The sequence below is a fragment of the Haliotis rubra genome, unplaced genomic scaffold, assembly GCF_003918875.1.
Source record: "Haliotis rubra isolate DU_JTF1 unplaced genomic scaffold, ASM391887v1 Scf271, whole genome shotgun sequence".
Lineage (NCBI taxonomy): Eukaryota > Metazoa > Mollusca > Gastropoda > Lepetellida > Haliotidae > Haliotis > Haliotis rubra.
The window spans coordinates 988,878-1,005,422 of NW_025766792.1; the positions used below are offsets into that span (position 1 = coordinate 988,878).

The 16,545-nt window shown below is 42.1% G+C and overlaps 1 protein-coding gene and 1 long non-coding RNA gene across 5 annotated transcripts in view; one reads left to right on the forward strand and one right to left on the reverse strand.

Moving 5' to 3' along the window:
* The window catches only part of LOC124280673 (endoglucanase A-like), a 51,955-nt gene extending 40,322 nt beyond the window's left edge, over window positions 1–11,633 (forward strand). For all 4 annotated transcript variants that reach the window (XM_046716668.1, XM_046716665.1, XM_046716669.1 and 1 more), the window contains 7 exons: window positions 2,333–2,492; window positions 3,814–3,925; window positions 6,527–6,677; window positions 8,182–8,326; window positions 9,618–9,789; window positions 10,504–10,694; window positions 11,515–11,633. In XM_046716668.1, the coding sequence (XP_046572624.1) occupies window positions 2,333–2,492; window positions 3,814–3,925; window positions 6,527–6,677; window positions 8,182–8,326; window positions 9,618–9,789; window positions 10,504–10,694; window positions 11,515–11,576 (993 nt within the window). In that variant the 3' untranslated portion in view covers window positions 11,577–11,633. The remainder of the gene's footprint in view (window positions 1–2,332; window positions 2,493–3,813; window positions 3,926–6,526; window positions 6,678–8,181; window positions 8,327–9,617; window positions 9,790–10,503; window positions 10,695–11,514) is intronic.
* A 4,196-nt stretch (window positions 11,634–15,829) lies between these two features.
* On the reverse strand, window positions 15,830–16,106 carry LOC124280676. The gene is made up of 2 exons (XR_006899740.1): window positions 16,071–16,106; window positions 15,830–16,012 (listed from the first exon to the last, which is right to left on the reverse strand). It is a non-coding gene; the product is annotated as an uncharacterized LOC124280676 (long non-coding RNA).
* Between the last annotated feature and the right edge of the window lie 439 nt (window positions 16,107–16,545).

Sequence of the window (16,545 nt, forward strand, 5' to 3'; positions counted from 1 at the left end):
CACACACGTGTACACACCTCGCTCAGAGACAACCAAACATCGCACACACATCACACAGACACGTGTACGCACACCTCGCTGAGAGACGACCAAATATCGCACACCCATCACACCCACACGTGTACGCACACACACGTGCACACACACCTCGCACACAGAGACACATTCCACTCGCGCACACACGAACACACTCTTACACAAACACCACCCACACATTTGCACACACCACGCGCACACGGAGCTACCATCATAAAAAAATCCCTGGCTTACACATGATGATTTTTGCTAAGGATCACCATGAAAGTTGAGCAAGCCCTCAATACTATCTAGATATAACGCTTTGAGCCTATCGGGCTTACACACCTATTCTCACGAAATGTGCACCATTTGTAATGTTACGTGTCTCCGCTTTAAAACAAACTTTGCTACTGATTTCACCTGTTCATTTCATGTTTATATTAGGCGACAGGCTTGGTAGGTATCCGAGACGTAGAAATTGTCAATGATCTGTTATTCCTGTGTGTGACTCAGGGTAAACGTTGGTCAAAATCACCAAAATGTGCATGTCTCCAATGATGGTATAACATTTTGAGTGTCATTTCAAAGTAAATAGTCATCTAGTGTGAACAAAACAGATTACATTTTCGACATAAGTTATTGTCCCTTTCGTCTGTACCCAGAACATGTATTCATCTCTTTATTTCTTTTAGAATTCGTGTTTAATGTGATGTTTCCCAAAAAAGTGTAATCTACTTTACCCCATGAAAATAACCATATAATTAATATATAATGTTCCTTATTTGCAGTTTTATGTTGGGACAATACAATATCAATCTCATAGCCACTAAATTTCAGCCGATTTCTCACCATGATGTTTCACAGGTTTAAAGTTGTAGAGATATTTAAGGATGTAATCTACGTGACCACCATAAGATAAAAACTGTACAACCAGTGTCACCAAAAAGGGTTTTAAAATGAACGGATCTATTCAGTAGTAAGAACTAAGTGAAGGAGATGTTGTTTGTTGTGTTTGGTGCTTTTGAGGTCGCCTTCGCCGGTTGGCATGTCGGCAGACCTATCCCTCCTTGGCGATGCTTTTCCTTTACACTTTATACGTTTGGTGGGTGCTGAAGGACGTCTGTGTAATCTACGTTATGTAATCTACGTTATGTTATCTACGTTATGTAATGTACAATCTACGTTATGTAATCTACGTTATGTAATCTACGTGACCTCATTTCCAAAGGAGCATCGTCTTTTTCACGGATCGCACACAATAGTTACGTACCTTTGGCACTGACCGTGCACTGGTTCCAGAAGTAATAATGGCGCAGTCATACAAGCGCCAAAAGCACATGGCATGACGGACAGTTTGTTCAGTAGCGTAATTGAAGTGTGCACGATGTCTTACCCGAGTACAACTGATCACACATTATCAGGGCTACTCAGGTAAGATAGTTTTATGGATCTAAAGTTATGGCATGAAATCTTCTAAACGTTAAATGATTATTTACTTTTAGATGGCTTCTCATTGTTGCTATTCTACATCTAACTAAACAGGGAATGTAATTACAGTTTCGATGAATTTTCACTGTGCTTCTGTACTGTCTGTACTTTAAATAATGAATGAAACGAAGAAACAGTTAATCTCTATTGTATCTTTTAATGCAACATTTCACCAGTAATGTTTCTTAAGTTCTGTAATATAGATATGGTAGAGTTTTAGATTACAAGATTTGTATTCAGGTTGTATAATGGCCAAGTTGTGTTGTTTATCACAATATAATACAGATAAAACTTATCGGAAATATATTTCCAGTAACACGTAGTTTAAGTAAACCTGTACAGTACGTTTGATGATCAATATAAGCAAATTACTTTACCAACCATGGGTCCCAATCATGACTGGCGATCTTCGTGTTCTCCTTGACATCTGACTTTTCATAGTTTGAATTGTGTGAATAATAAATGATGTTCTAACAATAAAATGACTTATCATTTAAAAAGAACTTTAATTTTTATCATTTGGTGCAAATTTCGTGAGAATAGGTGTACATATCATCGGTATGTCTGAAGCTTAAGTTAAAGTTCTTGGCCAAATTTCCTTATTTTTGCCAAACCGAGCAGAGATTCTGACTCGCATGCATCGAAAAACAGATCTGCAAGGGGCGGAGCACACGTGGCGCAAGTTTTTCCTATCTATGTCCACTACTTTTCACATATTATTATCTCATTGTTTTCTCAGTAAATTTCAGATGTTATTTGCTTTCTTGACAATTTGTCTTGAACCCAAAGACAGAACCACGATGTTGATGATGACGTCACTGTTTAGGTTGGCAAGGGCAAAACTGACCATGATGTGTTTGGTCGCGCTGAAGATATGACCATGCCCCGCCCAGCATACAAGGTGACTGCAGCGCATCCCGGAAGTGACGTAGCGGGTCAAATGGCCGCAGCAATGGCGGCGGGAGCAATTGCTTTTGAAACAAAAGGTTGGATATATTTGTTTTCATTTTTTCAGATAAACGTCAAAGTAGGATACTGGCCTTCGTGATCCCACATTTCCTGTATAGTTTTAGAATTTATACAAATGTATATAAAATGTAAATTGTGATGAAATTTATCAGACATTTTCACGTGAATGAGAACAGGGCTTTACTAATTTCAACCAGCACATGTTCTGGAATCATAACACGACTAACTGTATACGTAGAGATGATATCCGTCGATTGATTATTGACTGAAGTTTTCACGACGACGAGCAAGTAGTGACACAAGCTGATTTTCTGATCGTGGTTATATCTAAAGGTTCCCTGAAACAGCATTTTACCCAAGTATACACCCATGTGTACTTTAACATGCCAGGACTGTAAGAAATGTATAAGCTTATCAAGTTTAAAAATTGCCATTTGCAGAAAACTAAACGGGTATAAGAGAAATGAGCTGTTCACTGAAAGAGATCCCCTCCCTGTACATTAAAAAGGCGACGCGTGGCAAATACAGCCAGGAGCAAGTCGATAAACGTGGCATTATAGACAAGCGCGCCATTGTCGACGGCTAATGTTGCTACATGTTACATACTAGGTAAAGACGAAAGACGTTATTCACATGTAGTAAAAACATTGCACATATTTAAGGCTGTACATGGCTGGTAAATACGGTACATTCTTGGAAACTACGGTAAATCGTTGGTAACTACGGTAAATCGTTGGTAACTACGGTAAAACATAAAACAGTTAACAAATACGTTAATACTTGGAGGACGGTTAATGATTGTAAAGACGATACATATATAGAAAATACGGACGGTCGTTACTTCCTGTACAGCCTTGTCCACCGTGTCACCAATGGGAAATGGCGGTTGTTACTTTAAGCCTTAAAGCCGTTGGCAGCAATGAGTGAGTGAGTTTAGTTTTACGCCACACGCAATATTCCAGCTATATGGGGGCGATCTGTAAATAATCCAGTCAGGACCAGACAATCCGGTGATCAACAGCATGAGCATCGATCTGCGCAATTGGGAACCGATGACATGTGTCAACCAAGTCAGCGAGCCTGACCACCCGATCCCGTTAGTCGCCTCTTACGACAAGCATGGGTTACTGAAGATCAATATTCTAACCCGGATCTTCACGGGTAGGCAGCAATGAAGACGCCCGGAAAGAAATTTATGATTAAAAATGTCAAAAGGTGTCCTCCCGTACGTATTTTCGGTTTTCTTTCAGAAAAAATACATGTTCAAAATCTTCCGGATTAGTAGGCCACTAAGTGTACTCTCAGCGCATTGTTTCGAGAAGTTGATTTGTTTTTCAGATAAGGTTTATGCTACAAAGCTGCTGACAGCCGCTAAAAGCCTGTATGCATTTGCAAAGGCTCACCAAGGAAAGTACAGCGACAGTGTAACGGATGCAAAGGAATTCTACGGGTAATTTGTGAGTAGGAACGTGACTGAATGTTGTATTACGCCGCAGATAACTGAACATCGTCCATGCCTCTGATTTTACTGCCGTTTTGAGCCATATGTCGATATTACGACGGAGACACAAAGATGAGCTTCGTATTCAGTGAGTAGCGAGAAGCAGTAAGACAACCTTGTGATTTAAGCGCTGTCTCCTCATGCTGAAGATCCACGTTCGATTTTCACAGTTGTCCCTCTCTTCCATTGTCGTCCTACGTCGTGACATCGTTTGAAAAACACCATAGGTGGTGTGGTCCGTCACTCACTAACTCACGCAGAAAAGGCTTTCGCAATTCTAACGGCGCATCTTAACATTACAGTAAGAATTAGCATTAAAACAGCCACATCTATATCTTAAAAGCGCATTGCTATCTATCAGTCTTGACGCGCATCTTGACATTAACGGCGTATCGACATCAAGCATATGAAAATAATTAACCGCCCATTGGAATAGTACCATTGCATTAACGGCCCATTGGAATAGTACCACTGCATTAACGGCCCATTGGAATAGTACCATTGCATTAACGGCCCATTGGAATAGTATCACTGCATTAACGGCCCATTGGAATAGTATCACTGCATTAACGGCCCATTGGAATAGTATCACTGCATTAACGGCCCATTGGAATAGTACCATTGCATTAACGGCCCATTGGAATAGTACCATTGCATTAACGGCCCATTGGAATAGTACCACTGCATTAACGGCCCATTGGAATAGTATCACTGCATTAACGGCCCATTGGAATAGTATCACTGCATTAACGGCCCATTGGAATAGTATCACTGCATTAACGGCCCATTGGAATAGTGTCACTGCATTTACGGCCCATTGGAATAGTACCATTGCATTAACGGCCCATTGGAATAGTACCACTGCATTAACGGCCCATTGGAATAGTACCATTGCATTAACGGCCCATTGGAATAGTACCATTGCATTAACGGCCCATTGGAATAGTACCACTGCATTAACGGCCCATTGGAATAGTATCACTGCATTAACGGCCCATTGGAATAGTATCACTGCATTAACGGCCCATTGGAATAGTGTCACTGCATTAACGGCCCATTGGAATAGTACCATTGCATTAACGGCCCATTGGAATAGTACCATTGCATTAACGGCCCATTGGAATAGTACCATTGCATTTACGGCCCATTGGAATAGTACCATTGCATTAACGGCCCATTGGAATAGTACCATTGCATTAACGGCCCATTGGAATAGTACCATTGCATTAACGGCCCATTGGAATAGTACCATTGCATTAACGGCCCATTGGAATAGTACCGTTGCATTAACGGCCCATTGGAATACGGTACCATTGCATTAACGGCCCATTGGAATAGTACCATTGCATTAACGGCCCATTGGAATAGTACCATTGCATTAACACGGCCCATTGGAATAGTACCATTGCATTAACGGCCCATTGGAATACGGCCCATTGGAATAGTACCATTGCATTAACGGCCCATTGAATAGTACCAATGCATTACCATTGCATTAACGGCCCATTGGAATAGTATCATTGCATTAACGGCCCATTGGAATAGTACCATTGCATTAACGGCCCATTGGAATAGTATCACTGCATTAACGGCCCATTGGAATAGTACCATTGCATTAACGGCCCATTGGAATAGTACCATTACATTTACGGCCCATTGGAATAGTACCATTGCATTAACAGCCCATTGGAATAGTACCATTGCATGGCGATCAGAAAGACAGGCCCGAATCATACAGCGCAACACGCCAGGGTCCCGATCCATCCACAAAACGTTCGTAGCGCTACGACATTCGTAAGCCTATGATAAACCATAGAGTTACGACAGGTCGTAACCTTACGAACGCTTTGTGGATCGGGACCCTGTTCATCGAAGCGATCTCAGCTCTTAGTCGGTCTCTACTCCCAATACTGACATAGAAGTAGGGCCGGTGGGGCTTAGCCGTTGAAGTGTTCGTTCGTCACGCCAATGGCCCAGGTCAATGGGTACAATGTGTGAAGCCCACTTATTTTGTAGTATTGCTGGAATAATACTAATACAAGCGGCGTAAAACCAAACTCACTCACTGGTATCGAAGTATCCTTGTGGTACGCTAACATTTGTTGGAAAGGATACATTGGGTGGAAATGAAACAGCTCTCTAGCAAGCTCTCGGTTCTATTGACGATTCCCTCTGTGTGGCAGGTCCTCGGTTCTATTGACGATTCCCTCTGTGTGGCAGGTCCTCGGTTCTATTGACCTTCCCTCTGTGTGGCAGATCCTCGGTTCTATTGACGATTCCCTCTGTGTGGCAGATCCTCGGTTCTATTGACGATTCCTCTGTGTGGCAGGTCCTCGGTTCTATTGACGATTCCCTCTGTGTGGCAGGTCCTCGGTTCTATTGACGATTCCCTCTGTGTGGCAGATCCTCGGTTCTATTGACGATTCCCTCTGTGTGGCAGGTCCTCGGTTCTATTGACCTTCCCTCTGTGTGGCAGGTCCTCGGTTCTATTGACGATTCCCTCTGTGTGGCAGATCCTCGGTTCTATTGACGATTCCATCTGTGTGGCAGATCCTCGGGGTTCCAGGACGAGCTGGCACTGGCGGCGGTCTGGCTGTATAAAGCCAGTATGGAGAAGCACTACCTGCAGGATGCGGAGACGTACGTCGCCACGGGCACAGCGTGGGCGTTGGACTGGGATGACAAGGACGTCGCCGTCCAGGTCGGCGTCGTAACAGCCACGTGATGACTGAATTGTTCCAGAGATAATCAAAACATCTTAATCTCGAAACGATCGTAGCCCTAAGAATTCTTAACTTTGATTGTAGCCAATGTGTTAAGGATGGGTTAAGAAGTTCGTAGGGCTACGAACGTTTCGAGAATAGTAATTGGAACTGTCTAACTCTAGGGCCCAGCTTGTTTGACCAATAGGCGATGTATGCAATAACACAAGTCAGATTTTGAGACACGTTGCTGCAGCAGCTATAAGAATGTGTTACTGACCTGCGGATCCTAAACACTAATGTTGACTCGTCCAATGTTACTATGGGAGCGTATTAGTGCAAATTATCGCCTACGTAAATGATACCACTATCAGAGAAGAAGATACCTTTATCTCCATAGAAATGTTTTCATCTACATAAGTGATACCTTAATTCTACGTAGGTGATAGATACATTTACGTAAATGATATTATAAGCTATTTAGGGGAAAGTATCCGTTACTATCGAATTATCGACTAGTATCGTTATCACATTTTCAATTGTTGGTCTGTTATATGTAACCTTTGGCGTTAATAATAATGACGAGTTGTTTGACTTCCAAACACGATGTGCGTTTGTAGATAGTATCTGAATACTTAAAAAAGTAAAATTACCTTAACATGTTAATGTTTCAGTAAATGAACATATTTTGTTTATTTTTTATTTTAACGCTGTTAGTTTCATAATTCAAAATAATTTCAGAAAGTTGTGAAATAACTAAAAAGCCCATTGAAAATAACGACCAGTGTGCTACCAAAAATTTAAACAAGTCATACACAGACTTACATAAACTTATCAAAATCGGGTCGCAAATTTAAAAGACAATATCACGGTTGTACGTAATACGCCAGATCACAATATCATATATGGCGATGAAAAATATCGTCTTCGTAGATGTCAGTGTCTTCTACACTTAGCTAGCCGCGTCACATGAAGCCAGTGTACTAGGGGTGACGACCTGTGAAGGTCCGGGTTAGAATATTGATCTTCAGTAACCCATGCTTGTCGTAAGAGGCGACTAACGGGATCGGGTGGTCAGGCTCGCTGGCTTGGTTGACACATGTCATCGGTTCCCAGTTGCGTAGATCGATGTTCATGCTGTTGATCACTGGATTGTCTGGTCCTGACTGGATTATTTACAGACTGCCGCCATATAGCTGGAATATTGCTGAGTGCGGCGTAAACCTAAACTCACTCACTCACTCACTACTAGGGGTGACTATTGAGGGGGAAGAATGAGGATGTGGGGAGAATTATGGATATACAACTTCTTAATCCCATAAAATTTGCCTCATTATTCATATCCTCAACTTCTAGAATGCCAATCAAAGAAGTATTGAGGGGGAAACAACAATTGCAATCCATCGATAGTTCGATGCATAGTTCCAGCCCTACAGTGTACCAGAGTGTATTATATGGTCTCTGAGTGTACCAATATGACTGGGTTGTGTGTGTTGTTCACAGATGCTTCTGTATGGGGTGACGAAGGACAAGAAATACAGTGCAATGGTTGAAGCCTTCCTCCAGGACTTCATGCCGGGAGGCACCGTGCCGTACACGCCGTGCGGTCTGGTCTTCAGGGACAAGTGGGGGCCATTCAGCTATGCAGGTAAAATTTACAGAGATGTGGGTATCGTTCAGCTATGCAGGTAAGATTCACAGAGATGTGGGTATCATTCAGCTATGCAGGTAAGATTTACAGAGATGTGGGTATCGTTCAGCTATGCAGGTAAGATTTACAGAGATGTGGGTATCGTTCAGCTATGCAGGTAAGATGCAGGTCAAGATTTAAGTTTACAGAGATGTGGGTATCGTTCAGCTATGCAGGTAAGATTTACAGAGATGTGGGTATCGTTCAGCTATGCAGGTAAGATTTACAGAGATGTGGGTATCGTTCAGCTATGCAGGGTAAGATTTACAGAGACAGAGATGTGGGTATCGTTCAGCTATGCAGGTAAGATTAACAGATTTACAGAGATGTGGGTATCGTTCAGCTATGCAGGTAAGATTTAACAGAGAATGTGGGTATCGTTCAGTTCAGCTATGCAGGTAAGATTTAACAGAGAAGTGGGTATCGTTCAGCTATGCAGGTAAGATTTACAGAGATGTGGGTATCGTTCAGCTATGCAGGTAAGATTTACAGAGATGTGGGTATCGTTCAGCTATGCAGGTAAGATTTACAGAGATGTGGGTATCATTCAGCTATGCAGGTAAGATTTACAGAGATGTGGGTATCGTTCAGCTATGCAGGTAAGATTTACAGAGATGTGGGTATCGTTCAGCTATGCAGGTAAGATTTACAGAGATGTGGGTATCGTTCAGTGGTAAGATTTACAGAGATGTTCAGCTATGCAGGTAAGATTTAACAGAGAAATGGGTATCGTTCAGCTATGCAGGTAAGTTTACAGAGATGTGGGTATCGTTCAGCTATGCAGGTAAGATTTACAGAGATGTGGGTATCGTTCAGCTACGCAGGTAAGATTAGAGAAATGTTGGTATCATTCAGGTATGTGGGTACAGCCATCTAACTACGCAGGTGAATTTCACAGACGCGTGGGATCATTAAGCTATAGGTTGGCTTCAGCGACTCAGCTATTCAGGATGACTTCGGGATCAATTCAACAATAACTGTAACACCCTAAGTTCGCGGCCGTCCCTTGGCCTCCACTAAGACCACTACGCCGGCTTTAGGGGAATGTTTTGTGTAGAAATGGAATGTATTGTATTGACACTGGCTTTCAATAAAGACTTATACTTCAAACAGGACCGGAGGTATTCAGCGACCCAAGATAACCAGGTGTTATCTCTAAATTGTACAATGATTCGTGTTTGTTGGTTCTTGAATTCGTGACAGAAATATGAACTTCACATATTGCCATGTGAGGTCTTTACATTTGCAGCCAATGCAGCCATGTTGGCTCTGATGGCGGCCGAGGATGGCCTTCACCCTGACTCATACCGCGCATGGGCAGAAGGTCAGATCTCCTATATGCTGGGTGACAACAAGTACCATATGAGCTTCGTCGTCGGCTATGGGTTGAAATACCCACTACATGTCCACCATTCTGGAAGGTGACTAGATGCCAGTGATTCTGTACTGCTGTTGACAGGCTGCTGCTATTGTGACGCAGTGAAAGACGTACAAATAATTCAACGAAATTAAAGTTCATGTCCGTTTACTGACTTTAACTCATAGTTGCAGACACAAACATTAACCAACGATTTCACAACCAATTTCTAATGTCACTGTTTTCAGCGATACGTCTTTATTTGACAATGTTTTAGTCCATAGCAAGTTTGGACATAAAAGTATGTTTAAAGTTTATGCTTAGAAATTATGGGAAGCTTAAGGGGGTTTATCGATGTGTGTGTGTGTTTTGTACATGACATGCAAGATGAGGGGGATCACCCATTTTGTTTGTACATTTTGTAAAGATTAGGGGGGGGTTCACAATTGTACATAAAAATATGCATCTCCATGGGAAATCGATTTTGAACATGACATGCAAACACCACACCCCACCCCAAGATTTTAGGCTTTGGGGGTGGGAACGGTCTTTCCTAACGAACAAGTGATAAACCTGAGTGAATTTAGCCTTTGTGCTGGCTGCACGTGCGTCGCTATCAGAGGATCCATACTGAACAAAGGGAAGCGACTCTGTACAATGCGACCAAACCACATGGCCACCCGTCCGTCGTGTTGAGTGAACAAGAAATTAATCTTATAGTGTTGATTTTAGAAATGAACTCGCTTATTCTGTGGCGCACCTGCTTCTTTTGCTTCAGCACCTGTCCGAATCCTCCCGCAACCTGTGACTGGAGCAATTTCGACTCCCCATCTCCAAACGCTCACGTGCTGTACGGAGCTCTGGTTGGAGGGCCTGACGCCCACGACAACTACAAGGATCTCAGGACCGACTACATCCACAACGAAGTTGCGTGCGACTACAACGCCGGCTTCCAGTCGGCTGTAGCAGGTATACACGTGTATAATGCTGTGTTGTGTCGAGTGAGTGAGTTAGACTTAAGTTGAATTTCTTGTCGAATCTTGAATCCTCGACAAGGGACGCCAGTCTGTACAGAAGGTGGACAAATAATATGTATCGAACTCTTCGTGAGAACATTGCAACAATATTGTTTTAAAACAATTAGTGGCGTCGTGTTAAGAATATAGTTTTGTTTCTACATTTTACGTTATTTCTCTCCAAGTAGGTTCAATTATATGTATTCTGCTAGTCTGTCATACAGACCCTGAAGCAAATATATCCAAGAAATTCCACGCAAGTCTAGAAAATGTGGCAAGTCTAGAAGAAAGTCTCAGGGCTCCTTTTTATTATGTTTGTTTTTCACTAAAAGCCTTTTTTCTATAAAATATGTTTATTTCAGAGACTAGTTGTTAGTCTTGTACTCTGCGAGTCACATTCACGAACGAACAAATGTTACGAAACACGATCCGAAGCCAAGCGCTGTTTCCTAAGAGGACACTGCAAGTTTGACCCCTCAGCGTGACCGAAACAAATCCGAGAAATTGTGGCTCAAAGACGTTACGTGTTTGTTCGGGTGACCAAATGACTTGCCCTTGCGTGTGTGTGCAGGACACGTGTTCGGGCAGGTTATGCTTAATTGTACAACAGGCGTTGAACTCGGTGTTTGCACCCTGATGTCAATTCCATTGTTATTGCTGTAGTATATGGCGTTACCACTAACATCGACTACGTCTACAATGTCTACAACGTCTACAAAACACTTGAGGGTATTTCCTTGCGCAACCACTTAAGCTAATTTCCTTCTTTACAGGTTTGCTACATTTAAAAAACAGGAACCAGCTCCCCGCCCCAAGTCTTCATGGGTGTACATAGTGGAACTCTCGCCTGCAACGTTAACTGTTACACATCATTAAAGATGTCTATGTTGTTGTTATTTGCTTTATTTAACGTCGCACGCACATCTAAGGTATTTCGGCGACGGGGTAGTACACTTATTAAGAAATGACGCGGAACTATAAATAGAAACTTAGAAAGAGTGGTGTTACAACCAACCACCCCCAAAAAAACAACCCCAACCCCCTCAGAAAAAAAACAAAACCAACAAAAAAAAACAAAAAAAACAACAAACATAAAAGCCAAGAAAAAAACAACTGAGTTTTAAGGGAAATTTGAATGGGAGGCCGAATTAAAAAGGTAAAAAATATGAAATATGTAAAGAGTAATAGCGATTTGGAATTTAATATAGATGTAGTGTATAAATGGTAATGGTTATTGTTATTGTTATTCAAGATGTCTGTCTTCATGCGTTATTTAAATGTAAGTACAGAAGGCTTCATGCTTGGCAGCTCGCAGTATTCTTATCATGATTACAGTATTTCCCTCTAAAAAAGCGCCCGGGCGCGTATTTTTTCAAGGGACTTCCAGACCCGGCGCTTTTATTGGGTCTAATTACCGTAATTGTTAGTGAGCTGCTTTACCTCCGGCGGTTATAAGAGAAAATACGGTAATTAGAATTTCCCGTACGGGAGCATGTAAATCCAGGGGCGGACACAGCTTTTTGAGAAAGGCGGGTGCACACTATTGAGAAAAGATGGGGTCCACACTTCATTTTCACCCGAAAAGAAGAAGGGTGCCCAAACACACACACGCACGCACGCACGCACGCACACACACACACACACACCTATGATGTAAATCAACGCGAGTGATCATTCCTGTAAGACTTGAAGTTCTACAACCGTAGATTAAATGTACAATATGACACCTCCAACGTTATTTCTGTCTGAATTCATCTTAGGATGTGTAATTAATTGACCGACACTGGCGGTAAGAAAACATATGGCCCTTAAACAGGTCGGGAACCAGTCCGTAGTAGTTCCTCATTCATCAGTACGTTCAGATGTACGCCGGGATCGGGTGGTCAGACTCGCTGACTTGGTTGACGCACGAGTGCGGCGTAAAACTAAACTCACTCACTCACTAAGATGTCCGCCGCATTGACCGTTGTTTCAGTGAACCCACCGAATGTCTTGGAGGTGACCAGTGTGCTACTCAGTACAGTGTCGTTTCGACCATTCGAGAAGCACCATCAAAGCAGATTTGGAATTCGAACCCAGACGGATACACTTTTCCATTTGACTGAAATAAGTGTGTATTTACACTATATGGGATTGAGTGAGTAAGGCTTTACGTTGCTTTTAGCAATGTTCCAGCAATATTACGGCGGGGGTCACCAGAAAAGGGATTCACACATTGTACCCATTTGGAAAATCGGCGTGACGAGCGAACGAGTGCGGGTATTACGATCATCTTCTGTCTTGCGGCTGCCTCTCAACTATCAAATAATAAGGAGTTGTACGTGCTACCTGTATCTGACGCACAGGTAATTCACGAGCTTTTTGCCTGTGAGTCAGGACAATTTGAACTCACTTTCTATTGTCACCTGTCAGCCTCTGACGACGGCAGACAGATATCAACTTTTCATATTGTTGATGTTTCTAATTACAGGTAAGCACTCTCCTTATATGTTCATTTTACATCTACCTTTAGTTGCTAGTATAATAATTGGAAAGATTTCCTCCCCTAACCCCCGTATTTATTTTATCATTATATGCCTAAGAATATACACCTATGTTTTTTTTAAACAGCCTATACCTAACCCTAAACCCTCGAAACAATCCTAATAAATAGAATACATTTCAAGCGGGGGTTACGGGCGGAACTCTTACCCGTGTGGTTATAAATATGTTGCCTATTTTACTTAAACCATTATTTTATCTATTGTCTGTAAGGACAATTTGAATTCACTTTCTATTGTCACCTGTCAGCTACAGACGATGGCAGACATATCAACGTTTCATATTGTTGATATTTCTCATTACAGGTAAATAAACAGCTTTTTAAACCACTCCGTCTCCTAATATTTGTCTCTGACAATAAGAGAGCCGAACCTGCGACAATCGTATAGCTAAGATCCAGCGGGCCCGGCGAGTTGAAATGGGCATGAAATGCAAAGTCAACAAACAAGTTATTACAAATGTAACATGTTTATACACTCTGAGCAGTTAAATTCAACACTGTACATGCATAAATACATCGTGGGCCCTCATGACACGAACCTTCAGAAATAGTGGACGCCACATGTCGATGCCATTAAACCAGAAAGTGTAAACTGGACAAGGTATTGGACAACCGTACGAGTAATACGTACATATGGTGTACATGCCCAGATAATACGTCAGCTCCACACATTGTTAGTTTTACACGTTCATGTCGAAACGCCACAAATTCTGATGTTAGCATGGAAAAAGCTGTCATCAAGAAGTGAGATGGTTTAGTACACTATTTCTGTTAGTATGTCAGATTGAGCATGATGAACAGCCCGAAGTGACGCTGGCTTTAGACATTCACCACTTGAGTGAACCCCACCAGTGAAGGTACACGGCTGACAAATCTAGGCCCTGGGCCTAGATTTCCGAAGCTCTCTTAGCGCTAAGAAAGTCGTAAGTGCCATACATTAACATTAACTTACGACTATCTTAGCGCTAAGAGAGCTTCGGAAATCTAGGCCCTGTTCGAGAAACCGATCGTAGCGCTACGACAGTCGTAAGTCTATGTTAAAATGTTGGGAGTTACGATCATCTTAGCTCTACAGTCTCTTTGTTGAACAGGGCCTGATTGGAGCAACTGTCACAGTTTTCTGGCACGCCCAAAGATTGCAGCTTTACACTGTCGTAACACGACAGGACATCCTGACATGGATAACTAAGTCGGTGTATGACCGATTTCAGCCATTTTACAAGTATTTCCGTGTCTGGTTGTGTTGGAAGGTAGACCTGAGGTAATGTTGGTGTGAATGTTTACAACTCAACAGAGACCAAAATCAAGTCGGTGATGACAAATTAGGGATCCAGGGCCTAGATTTTCGAAATCTCTTAGCGCTAAGATAGTCGTATGTGCCATACATTAACATTAACTTACGACTATCTTAGCGCTAAGAGAACTTCGAAAATCTAGGGACCCGTGAAGATCCGGGGTAGAATAGGTCTTCAGCAACCCATGTGCTTGTCATAAAAAGGCGACTATCTTGTCGTAAGAGGCGACTAACGGGATCGGGTGGTCAGTTTCGCTGACTTGGTTGACACATGTCATCGGTTCCCAATTGCGCAGATCGATGCTCATGCTGTTGATCACTGGATTGCGGCGTGAAACTAAACTCACTCACTCACTCACTCGAAAATCTAGGCCCAGGGCCCCGTTCCTCAAAACGACCGTAGTGCTACGACAGTCGTAAGTCTATGTTTAAGTATGGGAGTTACGATCATCGTAGCGCTACGATCGCTTTGAGGAACAAGACCCTGGGCCTAGATTTTTTTAAGCTAAGAGAAGCCGTAAGTGCCATACATTAACCTTAACTTACGACTATCTTAGCGCTAAGAGAGCTTCGAAAATCTAGGCCCTGGATCCCGATCCACGAAGTGTTTGTAACGTTACGACCAATCGTAACTCTATACTTTACCATATCTTTACGAATGGCATAGTGCTATGAACCTTTAGTGGATAGGTTCCCTGAGTGTGAGAGAATGTGAGGTTAGAGTCATAATGGTTCAACTCTGGATGGCGGAGAGTTGGGCACCCAGGCAAACATGTCTACATCTGTGACACAGTCTTGAATCACACAATGATCACACAACCATACACATTTCCTAACATCCCAAGGTCAATGGATGAAGACTCTAAGCACAAATTGAATCTAAATCCCCTGAAGTTCAAACTGGACATTAACATATGCTATCATATACATGAGATCACAGCATACAACATGCTAAAACAAGGGTTTTAGTTATGTAAAAGGCACATTTCATGTGTGGAATAAATGGACAAAAATTATATGTACTTAAAATATATCCCATCAACAAATTAGCATCCATGGACACAAAGGAATGCTTCATAAGGCTGCCCAATCAACCTTACTAAAACAACGCAACAATTCATTATAATTCATGGTGCAAATATATATTGTGTGTGTTCATATATAAAAGGTACATTGCATATATAAAGATGCCCAAACACATATGCAAAAAAAGTTCCAATGCATACATGAAGATGTTCTTCTACCCATTTTCTTCTACTTTATGTCAACCATCCCTTCCAGCATCAAGATATCTATAAATGCACTATAGTTTCACTTGATTTTCTGTGCCATAATTTGATCGTCTGCCTTGTTTACTGACAGCAAACAAACACGTACACTCTTCTGCAAATTGAGTAAATGGTAGGCGCTTCCCATTTGACAGAACATGTGAAACCTTTCACTACGTGAGAAACCTTTCACTAAATGTGAAACCTTTTCACTAAATGTGAAACCTTTCACTAAATGTGAAACCTTTCACTACACGTGAATTGGTCTTCAGTAACCCATGCTTGTCGTAAAAGGTGACTATGCTTGTCGTAAGAGGCGACTAACGGGATCGGGTGGTCAGGCTCGCTGACTTGCTTGACACATGTCATCGGTTCCCAATTGCGCAGATCGATGCTCATGCTGTTGATCACTGGATTGTCTGGTCCAAACTCGATTATTTACAGACTGCCGCCATATAGCTTGAATATTGCTGAGTGTGGCGTAAAACTAAACTCATTCAAGTTGAGGAGGTAAACATTTGGGTCAGCGTGAGCGATTATCCGGCAGTCTATATTTACTTACTTAAATGCAAGTATGGAAAGCGTCATGATTTGCAGATTCCTTACAATCATTATCTTCAAACAATAGACATTCAGTTAGCCAATTGCAACATGTTCTAATAAGACCAGGTCCCATTCAAGGTGATCACAAAGTTATGAC